The 16,964-nt window shown below is 35.7% G+C and overlaps 1 protein-coding gene across 1 annotated transcript in view; it reads left to right on the top strand.

The window, feature by feature from the left end:
* ANO3 (anoctamin 3) overlaps positions 1–16,427 on the top strand; it is a 69,301-nt gene extending 52,874 nt beyond the window's left edge. Inside the window, exons 14-23 of the mRNA XM_015823040.1 lie at positions 2,797–2,833; positions 4,324–4,435; positions 5,442–5,499; positions 6,176–6,273; positions 7,082–7,227; positions 7,324–7,476; positions 8,123–8,270; positions 10,071–10,151; positions 11,632–11,737; positions 16,093–16,427. Coding sequence (XP_015678526.1) covers positions 2,797–2,833; positions 4,324–4,435; positions 5,442–5,499; positions 6,176–6,273; positions 7,082–7,227; positions 7,324–7,476; positions 8,123–8,270; positions 10,071–10,151; positions 11,632–11,737; positions 16,093–16,275 — 1,122 coding nt within the window. The 3' untranslated portion in view covers positions 16,276–16,427. The remainder of the gene's footprint in view (positions 1–2,796; positions 2,834–4,323; positions 4,436–5,441; positions 5,500–6,175; positions 6,274–7,081; positions 7,228–7,323; positions 7,477–8,122; positions 8,271–10,070; positions 10,152–11,631; positions 11,738–16,092) is intronic.
* Positions 16,428–16,964: the final 537 nt, after the last annotated feature.

Below are 16,964 nucleotides of genomic sequence, written 5' to 3'. Positions count from 1 at the left end.
ATTTAATGTCCACCACCGTGTTGCCATGACTATAACGTGAATGTGGGGAAACAACCTTTTAAATAAACATCTCAAAGATGTTTTTTTTCCAAACTGAACTGAAGAAGCTTCTTGGATGAGAAACGGAATGTTTTCAAAGAAAACACCCAAAAAAGTCCAGTTGCCTTTTGGAAAAAAGCACCTTTGGGACAACCATGACCTTGATGATTGAAAATCCCCGTAGACACTTGTAAATAAACCTGAGCTTCTTGAAAGGTTTTAAAATACAATGATTAAATTAATGTTCAAAGAGTGTTCAACAAACAGCCAATTGCTGAACTATCTTAAATAGTTAACAATAGCTTTCTAGGCAGTTTACGATATATCAGCAAAGAGAGCTCAAAATGCTAGCTTAAAATCAGAATCTAGAAGAATGAGAATGCTTTTTTTAAAAAAACAAAACACTGTTACCATCACAATTTAATCCCTAAAGCAAGGCAGATGAAAGTGCTTGGGCTGAAAATGAGATTACAGCAGATGCAAGTCAGGCCGTTCTGCAGCAAATATTTGCAGTCAAACCATGGCTGAGGAAGCCCATTGATTGATTGCTATTTGCCTTCCTCACATGATAAAAGCACTCATACTTTCCAGCCAAATCAGGCTAGAAAGCACTCTCAGGGGCTGAACAAAGAGCCATTTGATTCTGCAGACCGTTAGTAATAAGATGGGCATCCATACAGTAAACACTAAGGTATACTACTACTGAAAAATAAGGGGGACTTAATTAGCTGGCTGGTACTTCAAACTACATAGTGCAGACCGCTTGAAACCGGAGGGAATACTTGCAATCTTCACATGAAGCCTTCCATTTCAGAACAGAAACAGAAAAACATTAAATGCATAATTGTAAACTTGTTCTGAATTTGAATGTGACTGAAATATTAATAAATTCAAGCCACTCAATGTCTGGGGAAAAAAAGAAAAACACATCAATGATATAACACCAACTTCAGTCCCCTGACTGAAGTAGGAATTTTGGAACTGTTCATTCTCATACATTCACTCTATGCTGACATAATTTTATTTCTTGATTGTTGTGCAATTTAAACACAGTGAGGCAATAGGTATTTAATTGAGATTTTTTTCCCTGAAAAACATATATTTCTCTTAAAATATATATTTTATATACATATTGGTGTATTATTATTATTATTGCTACTACTATTACTATTTGCCATCAACCCTAGTCCTATTATTATTTGTATTTTAGACTGTAGCACGTTATTATTTCAGCAAAAGGAATATAAGTAACAACAAAAGAATGTGGAAGTTCTGAAAATATAAACGTTAATATTTGCAGATGCCCACATCATAAAGGTCAGAGAAGGGCAAAATCTGGAAGTTAAATGCAGCCCAATTTGCATTTCAAATCTGGGTATAACTTCACAGAAGCCTTTCCTGCTGCAGTAAACAAGATTTTAATTAGACATTCTTTTTAAAATTGAACTGAGGGGAAACAAGCAAATCGCTTCCCTTGTCAAAATGCTATTGAACTGAATGCAGTTGGGGGATTTCATAGCTATTATCCCTCTACTTCCATATCTCTAATCTCTCTAAGAACATTGCATCTTTAATAGAAGAGGCCTTCTGTTTTTCAATCCATATTGAGGACTATATTCCATGCCTGTACAGTATATGACTTTTTTTTTTACATTTCAAAATTAACACCAAATAAGCAAACTTTGTTATAATGTGCAGGAAGTGCTATGAACACCAGAATGCAGGGATGACTGCAGATGGGGTTTTAAATAGCCAAGATGTTATTGCAAATATACCACTGAAACCTTAACCTTTTTTTAAGGGCATGAGAAAGTGGTGAGGTTTCAATTGCATGATCATAGCTGCCATCTTGACTTTTTTGTCCCCCTTCCACAAATGATTGTTTCAGAATGTTTATTTTGTCTCGTTGCAAGGCCTGAGGAGATTTGGGCAAAGGCTTGAACAAGAAAATATATTGAGTGAGGCAATGCACATTTCAGGAAGGCAGGCTTCAAAAAAAAATTCAGCAGAGAGATAAGAGTTCAGAGGCCACCACGACAAGCTGATTTTGTCTCAACTGTCAATTTTGTAAGGTGATCATTTTGAAGGAAACTTGTCAACGGAATCAGCATCCGTTACTATAGCAGTTATCAGTGTTATTAAAATGGCAAAGAATAAATGTGTCATAGCAACCTGCTGTTTGTTAATGACTCTCTGTGCTTATTGCACTGGGGAAATTCATCCTTGACGCCTTTCTCTAACAATATGAAAACTATCTGAAATCTCATATCTGGAACACAACAAGTGCAGGCAAAGCACTCTCAAGAAAGACAAAGTTTTTACACTTATGGAGATACTCCAAGAAGTGTATATCAGATTTAAATCTGCCTGACTTCCAGGAGAGAAATTAGAAGTTCAAAGAATGGGTGTGGATTACTTTCCTTGGACTGATGTCTATAAAACTGGAAATTCCAGTTTAAAATGCATGCATTCTGCGGGCACAAGCAGACCAATCTTCGCTGTTAGCATTCTAATGATATAGTGTATGGTATATCTCTCGAGGTCAAACACTTAACACATTCACCATCCTGGTCAAGCTATTCATAGGTAAGGCATACGTTGCCTTTGATTTTTTTTTCCTATTGTTTATAGTAGGAAAGATTCATCATTAAGGAATTGGATTAGAGGTTACTTTTTACACCTGCTTTTTAGAGCTGAAATCATGCTTTAAAGTGGGATGTTTTTAAAATGTATGTTCCTCTCTTATATTGGTTTCAGGTATATGAAAAAGTTGCCTATCTTTTAACAGATCTAGGTAAGTAATGTTTCTTCAAAAAAGCCTTCAGGAGTTGAGGCGATTTTAGTTCCACTGGAGATTTGACACTTGCAGCATACAATATTGGCCCTAGGTTTTATATTCTATTAGGGTTAATCCAACAGCTTTACTCAGGGTTTAAACCACTCGAGTCTTTTGAAATTGGAAAGAGTAAATAAACCTTAGCAAGTAAATAAGAAAGTAAATTAATAAAGTGTTATGACATTATTCTACTTTGCTTTGTTTCTTCATTGTTCTGCCTTGTTCTAATAACCATTAACACAAACTGATTATTTGCTCATCAACTTAATAATTTTATTTATTTATTTATTTATTTATTTATTTAGTATTTATTTATTTATTTATTTATTTATTTATATCCTACCCTTATTATTTTCACAAATAACTGAAGGTGACAAACATCTCTAGTACATCTTCCTTCTCCAGTTATTCTCACAACAACAACCCTGTGAGGTGAGAGTTGGGCTGAGAGAGAGCGGCTGGCCCAAAGTCACCCAGCTGACTTTAATGGCTAAGGCAAGACTTGAACTCATGGTCTCTTGCTTTCTAGTTTGGTGCCTTAACCATTAGACTAAATTGGCTCTACGTTCTTCCCTACAGCCTGTATGACTGTAACCCATCCAACAATATACCTCTAATATAACCCCTAAGTGAAGAACTTTTTGTTGAAACCCTGAATCTTATCTTATTAATCATCCTTTGCGATAAAGGGATAAGAATAATTGGCTATCCACCTTGTTTCCTTTTGCTTATATATGCAGTTATCCATCTTCACATTCCTTCAGAATTGCAAGTGGTTCCTGATTTTCACTAGGATTACCAATCCTGAGTTCCAAAAGACTGAATGAGACAGTTAGATGTTTCTACATCTCATTGCTGCCCCTTAGCCCAGATCTGATCACCCTAATTTCTAGAGAACTTAAATTCTAATATTAGCAATAAAGGATTTTAAAGACTACAGACATTTACTAGCCATAGGCACAAAACTACCCATTCCACTGAAAATCATATTGAAGATCTAACTAGTAAAATTCATCCAGGTACCCAACATACTGAAGAAATTAATGGTCATAGAATTATAATAATTTTCTATTACAGTCCTAGATTAGTGGTCACACATTGAGCATTGAGTTCTGTGAATTTACTCCCAAGTATACGGGGGCTTGGATATATATATATAGAGATTTATTTTATTGGCAAATGTTTTAAATTTGTTTGTTTGATGTATTTGTGTACCACTATAATCTCCTAAAACGTCCATGTAAAAATTTACAAAGGCTCCCAGAATTTCACTATAAATCCATTTTATGGCTAGAATTTAAAACTGTATTTTTACATTTCAAGTTTCAGATTTGACTTAATAGGCAGATTGAAATCTAAATGGTATATGCTTAAAATAAAAAAAATGTTATGTTCTTTGACAGTCTATGAAGGAATTTTTGTTGAGACATTTTGTTTTCTTTTTATAGAACACCCCAGAACAGACTCAGAGTGGGAAAACAGTTTTGCTTTGAAAATGTTTCTTTTCCAGTTTGTCAATTTAAACAGTTCTATTTTCTACATTGCATTTTTTCTTGGAAGGTAAATTAACTTAAAGTGAATTGAGAAAATAATTTTGTGATGTATTGAAATTGTTTTTAGAGGGATGACAATGCCCTTGGACAGTAAAGTGTGCTTCACAATCCAGTGCCTAAATATAAGCTGGGAAGGAAGGAAGGAAGGAAGGGAGGGAGGGAGGGAGGGAGGGAGGGAGGGAGGATTAGTGGGAAAGAAAGGGAAGGGAAGGGAAGATGTGATAAGTGCACACTTGTATATTTCACTATGTATTTACTACATGGTATACACATGTTTGAAATTCAGATAAGTATTTATAATTCTATTTCATTTGTTTCTTGCTTACAAAGCAAACAACCAGGGACTCACTATTTGAAATTGACAGAGATAAATGGTGTAAATTATATTTGGTGAATACATATTGTGATGTGGGAATTGCATTCCTAGACATCTGTTTCTAACTGTGATGATGACAAAATGGGGAATATGGTCTGCAAGTATGTAAGAGACAGAGTGTGCATTGTTACATTAAAATTTGTTTTTGTCACTTGCCCCCTCTTGCAGATGCTAGGATTGCATTGTTCCAATACTCTTGATTGTGTCTTTGTTCCTCTGCCAATTGCAGTCTAACTCCTGGCTTTCTTTTGTATGAATTTTCATGCTCTATTTTGTACTCATTGTTCTCAAACTCTTTGGCCCTCACTGCTGTTTCATGGAGAGTTATGAAAAGCTATGTCTATGGTCAGACTTACTGTAGATTCAAATAATGTAAATAATTTCACACTAGATATCAGAAAGAACTAGAATGGAGTGCTGTTAATATGCATCACAACGACAACTAAGATAATTTGTATAGTTGACATCACCTCTTTCACTAGGGTGTTCTAGAAGTTATCTATATGGTGGTGTTATAAGATAGCTACAGAATTTCAAAATCATTCTAAACTGTGCTTAATCTTTTTTTATTTATCAACTTGTAAACTTGTTCTCTTCGTGTTACATTTTGTTGAGGAACAGAAATCTTATCTTTCAGATTTGCTGGTCGTCCTGGAATGTACAACAAACTTTTTAACAAATGGAGATTAGAAGAGGTAATAGTATTTCTTATTCACCCAGTTTTATATTAATTTATAAACTACTGCCTTTTAACATTAATTTTCATAGCTGCTTGTTTTTTTGGCTGCTGGTAAGCTAAATACTTGTGCCTAGTCTACAGAAAAGAAGGACTAGGGGTGACATGATAGCAGTATTCCAGTATTTGAGGGCTGCCACAAAGAAGAGCGAGAGTCAACTCATTTTCCAAAGCACCAGAGGGCAGGACAAGAAACAATGGATGGAAACTAATCAAGGACAGAAGCAATCTGGAATTAAGGAGAAACTTCCTAACAGTGAGAACAATGAACCAGCGGAACAGCTTGCCTTCAGAAGTTGTGGGTGTTTCATCACTGGATGTTTTTAAGAAGAGACTGGACAGCCATTTGATTGAAATGGTATAGGATCTCCTGCTTGAGCAAGGGGTTGGGCTCCAAGGTCCCTTCCAGTTCTATTCTGACTTATGACTTACACTTTTTAAAATTGATGACTCATCGTAATCACAAGTCATGTTTTGTGGCCATGTAAATACAATAAATAAATAAATCATCAAATGATATAAAATAATTTGCCTAATATAACAAATAAATTAATTATAATGACTGGACTGACTTCAAAAATGGCTTAAATTAAAAAAAAACACCTTTGTTATTTTTTACTATTTTTTTCCCATAGTGTCATCCAAGTGGCTGCTTAATAGATCTGTGTCTGCAAATGGGTGTAATCATGGTTTTAAAACAAATGTGGAACAATTTCATGGAACTTGGTTATCCGTAAGTATGATACATAGTATCTTTATATTTCTACAAAATAAAAATATTTCTTATGTTTTTTGCAAATTTTGATACAGACATGGTTGCCACCAAATTTCAGTGAGACCGTAATTCCTTTTTGTTGCTTGATTTAGCAAATATAAAAGATGCAGTAGCTTTATACATGCACACTTCCAGAAAAAACACATGAACGAGAAAATATGTTCAAAATAATTATTTAAGTATATGTTGAATACTATTTTGTAAAGATTTTTGTTTTAAATCCCTTGGATTAATTAGAAATGTAGGTACTGAATAGATTAATGAATCATATCATCTAAAAACAGACATTATATTAAATATAATGCCAGAGCAAGATAAAAATAAGACTGTTTTTTGCCAATTTTATTTGTTGCAGAAGGTTTTACTTTTAAAAAAAACAAGAGAGAGAGAGCACACCAATAGCAAAAGCAGGTTTTATACTTTCTTGTAGGGTACATATTGAAATCTTTCATTATAACCCTATTTTCAAAATATTTATTTTAGTAGTTCTAACCCTAATGCAAGGCATTCACAAAATCAATATATATTCCACCTCAGATTGCCTTTAATAATTATATATTATTACGAAAGAAAGTCAAAGAGAATTTGCACAAGCCATCAAGATAATCATTACTTCATCAGGTCTTGATAGGACCATCTGCACAAACAGGGATCTCCTTTCTTTAGGTGGTCTAAGGAAGAGAATGGTGAATCCAAACATCTTTTGGGGGGGCAGAAATCCTGCAAGGTGACGCTACAGGTTTCATGCTCTGGCTATCTAATGTAGGTTACTCCAGAATTGGTGGTCACGACGCAAGATCAAGAAAGGAGGACAGTTACTAGAACATAAAGTGTCTTTATCTCAGTGGGAAAAAGATTGGAATCTACAGCCCATGAATCTCCATGGTCTGATGGATGAATACTTGGAAATGGGTGAGCATTGCGATAGAAAAGAAGATTTTTTTTATGGGGGGTAGAAGATTTGCTTACCAAGTTTCCTATTTCTAACCATGTGAATTTTCTTTCTAGTTATACAGTTTGGCTTTACTACGATCTTTGTTGCTGCTTTTCCACTAGCACCTTTGCTGGCTTTGCTTAATAATATTATAGAAATCAGGCTGGATGCATACAAATTTGTAACACAGTGGAGGAGGCCAATGCCTGCAAGAGCAACTGACATAGGTGAGATTCCTCTATATGTAATCAGCATGTTGCCAATCTTAGACTTCTTCAGCAGAAATAGTTCGTCATTATGGATTCATTGCAATTTTCTCATTGTGAATTCTTTTGGGGGCAAAATTTCATTTTGCAAAAGTGGTTTGCATTTTATAAGTCAGTTACATGTGCATAGATTCCAGTGTGTTTTTTCATTAATAAAACAGATAATGTTGGATAAACTGAAATGGAAAGAACAGTAGTTTTGAAAGACATAAAGACCTTGAACAAGAGACCCTCAGAGACTTGCCTCTGTTCTGCGTAAAAATGCAATGAACTGGATCAAACAAACAGTTGTTCCATCTCTATATTGCCATCATTCAGCTGAGATTCCTGTAACAAGTCTATCTAGTATGAAAACACCATTTTTCATGCATGTATGATGTTAGAATTATAAACAAGGCAAAATGGGTTATCATTTATTGTGACAGCAAAGGGCAAGTTGATAGACTGGTTCTGAAAGAGGATGTTTATTTCCTAGACTAATTCAAATAAAGGACAAGACACACAGCATTGCTGGAAATTGCTGTCTAATTCTGTTATGTAACTGAATAAATCTTTATGATGCTTTATCAGCTTTATATTTAGTCATACTATAATTCTTCTCTTCTAGGTATCTGGTATGGGATCCTCGAGGGAATAGGAGTTCTAGCTGTAATCACCAATGCTTTTGTTATTGCCATAACTTCAGACTATATCCCACGTTTTGTTTATGCATACAAATATGGACCTTGTATCAACGAAGGATACAGACAGGAAAAGTAATTCTGCCTTTGCTATACTTTTTTTTTAACTGATGTCCTAACTTCTGCATTTTCATAAAATTTGTCAGCAGATTTGCCTTCCCCCTTGGGGAATTTATCTCTTGCAATTTGTCTGCGACTGCTACTTTGACAAACTACATCTACACTAAAGGTTGTGCCAATGAAGCTCAAAAATCATGCTAACCAATCTCTACTTGCAGGATCTTTATCTTCAGCCTGTGCATCTGAATTGTGTTGTTTTTACATTTGTTGTATTTAGTGGAACAACTTCACAGTTTCAGTGTCTTAATATGCTCAAGACTGTGAAGATTGTTTAAAAAATATGCTGCTGTGACAAATATCACACAAATAAAATAATATTGCAAGTTTACTTGTTCCTTGGGCCCTTACTTAGAATGAAACTAAAATCCAGAACAATGAAAATAGTATTATAAAAAATTCTTAATCCTATTCCCCACCTTCAGAACATTTATTTCCGTTTATCTCATATCCTGATATCACTATACCTAGCATTTCATCAGTAGACCATGACAGGGTTTGCTTACAAAAATACAGAGAATCCATAATGTCAAAAGTATACCATCTATGTTAAAAGGAAACTAACTATGATTGTTCATGTGTTTTGGGCCACAACTTTCATGAACAATGTATTGGCTATGGTTGAAGTCCAAAATTTGTCCAAAATCAGATTGCTTACTTCTGAACTAGACAATTAATGACTTAATAGTCTTCTGTTTTATTTTCATTTATTTTTGCTATAAATAATTTTTCAAATTTCAATTGACGATGTTTTCTGATTCTTTGGTTTTACAGTTACACATTTAATAGGTAGGTATAACAGAGGAATTGTTGTATCATGCAGATAGGTGGTTTTTTTCCCCTCTCTAATTCTGCTCCATTATCCATGCTATGGCTCTAACCTTTTTTTCTGAGATAATCTTCAATCCTTTTTATAAAGAAATAAACAGATGGGCTTCTATTCTAAGCCTTAGTCCATGACCTCAATAAATGTTTCCATGAAAATGCCTTGGCATGGTCCTCATTTCATTAACATTTTCTTTTAGATCTGAACAGGAATAAACATATATATTTACTGAGTTGAAATCAGACTTGCATGAAAACAGCATAAATTAGATCAAAATAGAAGTTTCCATGGAATCAACATTATCTTATATTTTTTAACATTTGTAGGACGGGTACTAAATATCCATCAACCAAATAATTATTTAGCAAACTGAAATATTACTTCTTTCCAACTTAACCATTCATGATACCTTGGTGTCCATTATTTCACCAGTGATAGCATCATGAGAAAGTAATGCCTTCAACCCAGGATTCCAAATACAGATTTATATTGTTGGGGCTGTCTATCAGAATCCTGTCCATAAGCACAATTTGACATCCTTATTCACTTTGAGAAGGAACCTAGTTTCAATTAGCATCCCATAATTATTGAAACCAAACAACAAGACAGAGATTTTTATTTAGCTTTAGTTAGGACGTCTAAGCCAAAGAAAAAAAGTCCACATGTGCATGCATCAATTTCCAAGGCATAAACATCACACATACTCAGAGCTTTATGGTTTTCTTGCAACATAGCTCCTGCTACCCCCATATGGAATTCTATGACATTTTGTCTTCATCATCCACTGAAAATATGACCAGCATGCCATAACATATACAGGCATGCATGGGTAAGGGCAAAGAGGGTGAATGAAACATGTGTTGCATGCCCAGTTCCTGACAAAGTCATTCTTCAGGACTAAATGTATTAATTAGTCTTTTTTAATCTCCTAGGTGTTTGAAGGGATATGTCAACAGTAGCTTATCAATATTTGATCTGAGTGAACTCGGCAAAGGATATTCAGGATACTGCAGGTATGTATTACATGCATGACTTGGTAACTTGCAGGATGAAGATCATTCTAATTTATGAGGAAGCCTGTCAAAATCCTAGATTCCACAACTGCTTTTTAACTTTCAATTAATGAAAATATTAATTCTGAGCCATGCAAATGAAAAGACATCCCTATGTGTGGGGATTGAGTAAGAGATACTGAAATTGTTACGCTGCGTAACTTTAAGTGAATTGTATTAATTATTTTTGTGCGATATGCATTCATCATTTTTAATTGAACTAAAGTGTTTATATTCCTAAGTGTCTGGGGCAAGTCTCTGGGGCTGAAAGCTACTTATAGCAATGTAAAAAATAACAAAGTCTAACAAAGTAAGGGTAAAAATGACAGAAACAAAAATCTCAGTAAAGGTTCAGCAACAAACCCACCAAGCAGAGAAACTGCTATTCCTTTGAGAAAGGCTGCAAAACAAACAAGAATCGTTTTCATCTCTTTTTCGTCAGCCAAAGTCTGACAAAGACAAAGTCCCTTGCTACTTACATCTCCAGTGCACGTGGTGTGGCTCTCCCAGAAACAGTGAAGGATCACATTTTATAATGTGCTTCTGCCTAATGCAGCCTAATCCAACCAACATTTAAATGACTTGTGCTACAGTTATTTGGAGAGTTTAAGATTAGGGAAGCAAGCTAGCACATATTCATTTCCCTTTTTCCATTTGCTGTTGACCCATTTCTTTTTCTGGAGATATTCCTATCTCTCTCTCTCTCTCTTTGTGTGTGTGTGTGTGTGTGTGCGCATGCGTGCACATCTAGTATAAGAGATATATACTATCCATTATGATCATTAACCAGAAATTCAATATAATAAATAAAACCTGATAAGTCAGGGGTCCCCAACCCCTGGTCCGTGGAGCAGTACCGGGCTGCAGCATGCCAGCAACTGGGCCGCACAAACAAGGAAAGCCCCATCCATAAGATGCAATCAGCACACAAAACCATGCACCCTCCGATCCACAGAAAAACGTCTCTCTACCAAACCGGTCCCTGGTGCCCAAAAGGTTGGGGACCTCTGTGATAAGTAATAAAATGTAATGAAATATTCAACCCTTTTCATGTATAAGCATAGTTATGCTGTCCTGTGGTGGTGAAATATCTTTATTTGTCTGTGTATGGGTGAGATATGTATATGTATATATTTATATGTATGTGGATGGATGGATAGATGGATGCATGGATGGATGCATGGATAGATGCATGGGTGTGGGACTCTCTCTCTCTCTCTCTCTCTCTCTGTGTGTGTGTGTGTGTGTGTGTATCTACACAGACAGACAAACAGACAGACAGACAGACAGACAGACAGACAGACAGACAGACAGACAGACAGACAGACATATCTAAGAATGTGGTTAGGCATGCATGGGTGTGGATGTGGACATCTGAAAAGGATCACTGGATGGATAGACAGATGGAATCAACTGCTGTCCTTTTCTACTTCTGTCACAGGTATAGAGATTACAGAGCACCTCCATGGAGTTCAACTCCATATGAATTTACCTTGCAGTTCTGGCATGTTCTAGCAGCTCGATTGGCTTTCATTATCGTCTTTGAGGTGAGTTGGACTGAGACTTGAATGGAGAGCCACTTAGCTGTCTTTTTAAAAAAAACAAATTTTATTAATTTTTTAACTCTTACAACAAAGTGCTCAGGACACACCGTGGTGCTGGGGTAGTCAAATATCCAACAATAAATCCATATAAAATAACCCAAGTAAATACATTAAATATTCCCACTCTATTTCCCTGAAATAATATAATATATTTAAAATAATCCACTTCTACATTAAATTTCTATAAATCCTAATCCTGTTTTTAAACTTTATTAATTTACAATTACCATAATCTACTTTAACCTTAAATAAACATATTATCACTTCGGGTATCCCTTCCAAATGTATTCTAGTTCTTAATCTCCTAAATCCTTAATTTTATCACGAATCTCTCTTATTTCTTCTTCCACTACTCGATATTTATCCTTATTAAAATAAAATATAACTCTACCCTATACATATACCATCCATCAATCAGTCTATCTCTATAACAAAACAAAATAATACCAAACCTTAAACCATTTCAGTCCATTAGGCAAAATTCAAATCTCGTCCAAATAGTTATCATATCTAGAAACACCCATATTATTACACAAAGCATCATCTTACTAAATTAACATACTCACTTAATTATTAAATCAATCCAAATCACTATAAAACCTCTTTCATTTTCATTCATTCCATTACAAAATAGTTTTCATACAAATAAACCTATTGTTCCAAAAATTACATTCTTAATCTATTTAACATATATATTCTAGTAATCACCAATTTTTCTCTCGCTTCTAACTCTAAGTCTTAAACCTTAAATCAATCCATATTTCTACAGTGCCTTTTAATCCATTACATATAGTTTTAAATTTCTCTTTTCAATCTTATTCTGGCTTTCTTTTTGTGCCAGGCCAGTTTCCATAACAAAGCTTCTATCTCAGCAAGTAGATTTCCCTTTGTCACTTGTAATATCATTTGAATCAGTAGAAAACACCCGGTCCTCTGTAATGGGCATGTGGCTCTTTTCTCATTTCATTGCTTCAAAAGTTCCACTCTCAATCTTTGGTTCTTCTGATCCTCGAGAATATGGATGGAAGGTAAAATAGATTCCTCTTTAATCTCAATTAGTTCTTCTTCTGGTATATTTTGATTTGTAACATAGTCAGATGAGGTCTGGAGATCAGTTTGAAGGTTTGGAGAATTTGGAGTAAAGCTTCTGGCTCTTATTTCTGTAATAATCTCTTTCATTTTAGCGCATACTTCTTTGGTAGCTTCATAAATTTTTTCCACTATAAGTTTACAGTTTAGTTGTAAATAAGGTTTCTCCATTTTAGTAGTAGTTGAAGAGAGACCCTTTTATCGTTTAGTGGAAGATATATATAAACAATATCCACCCCCACAATTTCCCACAGCTGGATCAGCTTATCTTTTCTCTTCAAGAATAGTTTGAAGGTCAAGTCCACCTCATCTCCAAAGAAAAACAGATAATTGCAATATTAACTTTTTGCCACAAGATGTCCTCAGTAGGTTACAAAATCTTTCCCAGACACCATTTTTTCCCTTTTCTCTCTCTTTTAAAGGAAAAGGTGGGAAAAAAAAATATTCTTCCAGTTTAAAGTGATAGTAAAGCTCTAAAAAAAAATTTTGTACCCCAAAGTAAATGAAAGTAAAATATAGTCATTGAAATTACTTGTCTGTCTTTTTATTCAGCCGCCTTTCTTCCCACGCATACAAACGCCGCTCTTTCAAGGCAGGGAATTAATTCCAACAAAGCTTTTACAGGCAAACAATCAAGTAGGGTGAAGAGAGGATAAGGAGAGGTCTCACCCGGATCATCTGCGGTGGGTCTTTCACGCTTAGATGTACCTGTGACTTTCGGCTGGTGCAGCTAAGGAATCGGCCATCTTGCAGGACGATCTTTGCTCCGTCAGCCCTAAGGAGTTAGCTGGGGCCGTGGAAGAAGCTGCCACCCTCCCACAGTCACCAACAAGCCTCCTCCTCAGTGGTCGCCCCTCCAGGGTGACTTTCGACCCACTAGGGGATCTATCGGCGAAGAAAACACAGCCAGTGGAGAGACAAATCTCTTCACATGACCGGAGTCACCACGAACCCGAACCGGAAGTCCCACTTAGCTGTCTTATGGAGGGGGGGGAAACATGCAAGTTTCTCTTAGTTCTCTTGAAGTGTAGCAATAGTGGCTGCATTCATGTGACATCATAGGCTAAACATATTGATTAGCAAGTGAGTGACCTACCAATGTATGCATGCATCCACTTGCACATATCCATACAAAACATACACATATTTAAGCACATTTTATGATGTCTGAAATTATCTAAAACCGAGACTTGCACCCCTAGTGCCCAAATGCTGAAAAATTTATGAGTGACTTAATTGAAATACATTCTAATTATTGTTAATATAAAAGAGGCTTAGTCATTACTAAAATGAGTGAAATGAATTTATCAGACATTTAAGCATGTGATGCACCAACTTAATTTTATTCCACAAAGAACTTATTTTTCACCAGGGATCGCACGTGTGCTGTCAGAAACCCTGCCTCTCACATTAAAGTCAACATGTATATTTGAAGATCTTGAAAGACCTCAAAGTCTATATCATATTTCTTAGTTAGGATAAAATCCATGTGCTTCTTTACCTATCAGCAGTAGGATAAAGGAAATTAAAAGTATTAATAGAGATACAATCATAATTATTCACTTTGATGGAAAATGTGCTTCCCAATTTTTAATTAAAATGAGAATTAAATTGTTAGAAAAATTAATAGTCATAATTCTTGTACTTAATGGAGTTAAGGCAAAAATGAGGTTCTTTCATTCTGCAATTGTATATACAAGCAACTGAGGCTTCCTTGACTTTCCATGATTTAGTTGTCAATATCATAGTTAGTCTATGCAGTAGTGACCAAAAGTCAAGAATTTGGTAGCACCTTTGATAGCATTGATAACACATTTTATTAAAATGCCTAAGCTTTTATGAACTTCAGTTCACTTCAACAGAGGCAATAGGATGACAAAAATATGACACACACACCCCAAAAAACCCCCCACCAAATAATAAACCAAATTATCCAGTAGAATAATAACTTTAATAACTTTATTGTCACTTTGAATGTACACTAATTGGCATACATTAAAATGAAATTTCATTGTATACAGCTCTCAAGGGGTCACCACCTCCAATATACACTACATAAATATGACAAAAATAAATAAATAAATAAATAAATACAGAATTATGCATATACCCACATATATTATATGACACAGAGAGAGACAACACAGTCTAGTTTGGATTATATATGCATGTGCATGGCAAGAAAAGCAAATCTTGCAAGTTTACCAGATGGATGGCATAGGGAACAAAGCTATTACAGAATCGGGTAGTCCTGCTAGAAATACCTTGAAACCTCCTCCTAGAGGGGAGCAACAAAAACAGACCATAAAGTGGGTGCGTGGGGGTCTCTAATAATGCTTTGAGCCCTAAGCACATAGTGCTTATAAGCAGCATCCTGAATACCAGGAAGCGAGCTTCCTATCATCTTCTCAGCTGTCCTTACCACTCTCTGTATGGACTTTCTATCTGAGGCATTGCTACCACCGAACCAGACAATGATGCAGTTTGTTAAGATGCTCTCAATCGTGCCTCTGTAAAAAGTGGCCAGGACAGAAGGAGAGAGATGTGCTTTCCTCATCCAACGCAGAATATGCAGATGCTGGTTTGCACACTTCACTAAGGATGAGGTGCGGAGAGACCAATTCAGACTGTTAGTTATCTGCACCCCCAGATACTCAATACTGTTACCATCTTCAGTAACAATTAAATATTCCAAAGAAATGTTAAAGAACTCTGAAAATTAATGAAACAAGAGATGTTTTGAGGAAACTGAAGGACAGAGCATCCATGAGGAATAGCAATAGCACTTAGACTTAGATACTGCTTCAGTGTGCTTTTACAGCCCTCTCTAAGCGGTTTGCAGAGTCAGCATATTTCCCCCAACAATCTGGGTCCTCATTTTACCAATCTTGTAAGGATGGAAGGCTGACTCAATCTTGAGCTGGTCAGGAGTCAAGGTTCAAAGGAGTCAAGATGGTGGCTATGGCATGACATTGGCACACACAAGACAAGGCTTTAATCCTAATGTGCCTGCCATCTTGCAGATGTTGACTCTCCTTTGTAGACACACAAATGGAAATATGTGTCTACAAAGGACAAATTTGTAAAAGGACAATCCACAAGGGCAAATCTGGTTTCTCAAGAAAGTATACAGGAGAATTCCAAACAACATCAGATCAGCATAAGCATTTTAAAAATGTCTTCTCTCTCTCCCTCTCTCTCTCTTTCAGCATCTAGTTTTTGGAATAAAGTCTTTCATTGCCTACCTGATTCCAGATATGCCCAAAGACTTATGTGACAGAATGCGAAGGGAGAAATACTTAGTTCAGGAAATGATGTATGAAGCTGAGCTTGAGCATTTGCAGAGAGAGCGAAAAAAGAATGGTAGGCAGTATCACCACGAATGGCCTTAGCTGATAAGAAAAAGGATGAAAGAAAAAAGGGGGCAAAAACCACCAGCAGCAGCATCATGACCGAACATTTCCAGAAGTCAAGATGAAGGTGGGATTTGAAAAGAAGACAACAGAATCAAGTTGTGTATGTGTGTATGTGTAAGGAAGTAATGTTATCAAGCTTTCTTGTAAAATTGGAACAAATCCTGTTATCGGCAGACACAGTCAACCGTTCTGCTTCTTTCATGTTCTGTGCTCAAAACAGACTGTAGAGGAACATAAGTCCTAGAAGAGGAGAATTTACTGGGCAAGCACATAATAAACCCAACAGATCTGAGAAAATATAGAGTCCATTATTTACTTATTAAGCTTTCATAGTAAGGGGTTTATTTTTTTTTTTAAAAAAAGATGTGCTTATTCACTACTTCTACCCCTTCTGTTTGCTTAAATGAATAAAAAAAACTCAGATAATTGCTGCCTTAGTGGCCAACCGTTGATGCTGTAACAGTCCGTGAGGCTTCCCGTTTTGTCAGGTTTATCCTTGTCTCTTGCTGAGATTGTGGATGTTAAAAGGGAGGTCAGCCTGTCCTATATTTACTATGCAGTTTGATGTTTTGCACATCACTTTTTGTTGGTTTGTATGCATAATTCAATGTACACACGGGTGTGCATAGACATACACATGCAGACACGCATATATACTGTGTGTG

Source organism: Protobothrops mucrosquamatus, unplaced genomic scaffold (genome assembly GCF_001527695.2).
Source record: "Protobothrops mucrosquamatus isolate PMUCROS unplaced genomic scaffold, P.Mucros_1.0 scaffold1753, whole genome shotgun sequence".
Taxonomy (NCBI): Eukaryota; Metazoa; Chordata; class Lepidosauria; order Squamata; family Viperidae; genus Protobothrops; species Protobothrops mucrosquamatus.
Note: the sequence above shows the minus strand (reverse complement) of the source record. Positions and strands in the feature narration are given on the sequence as shown.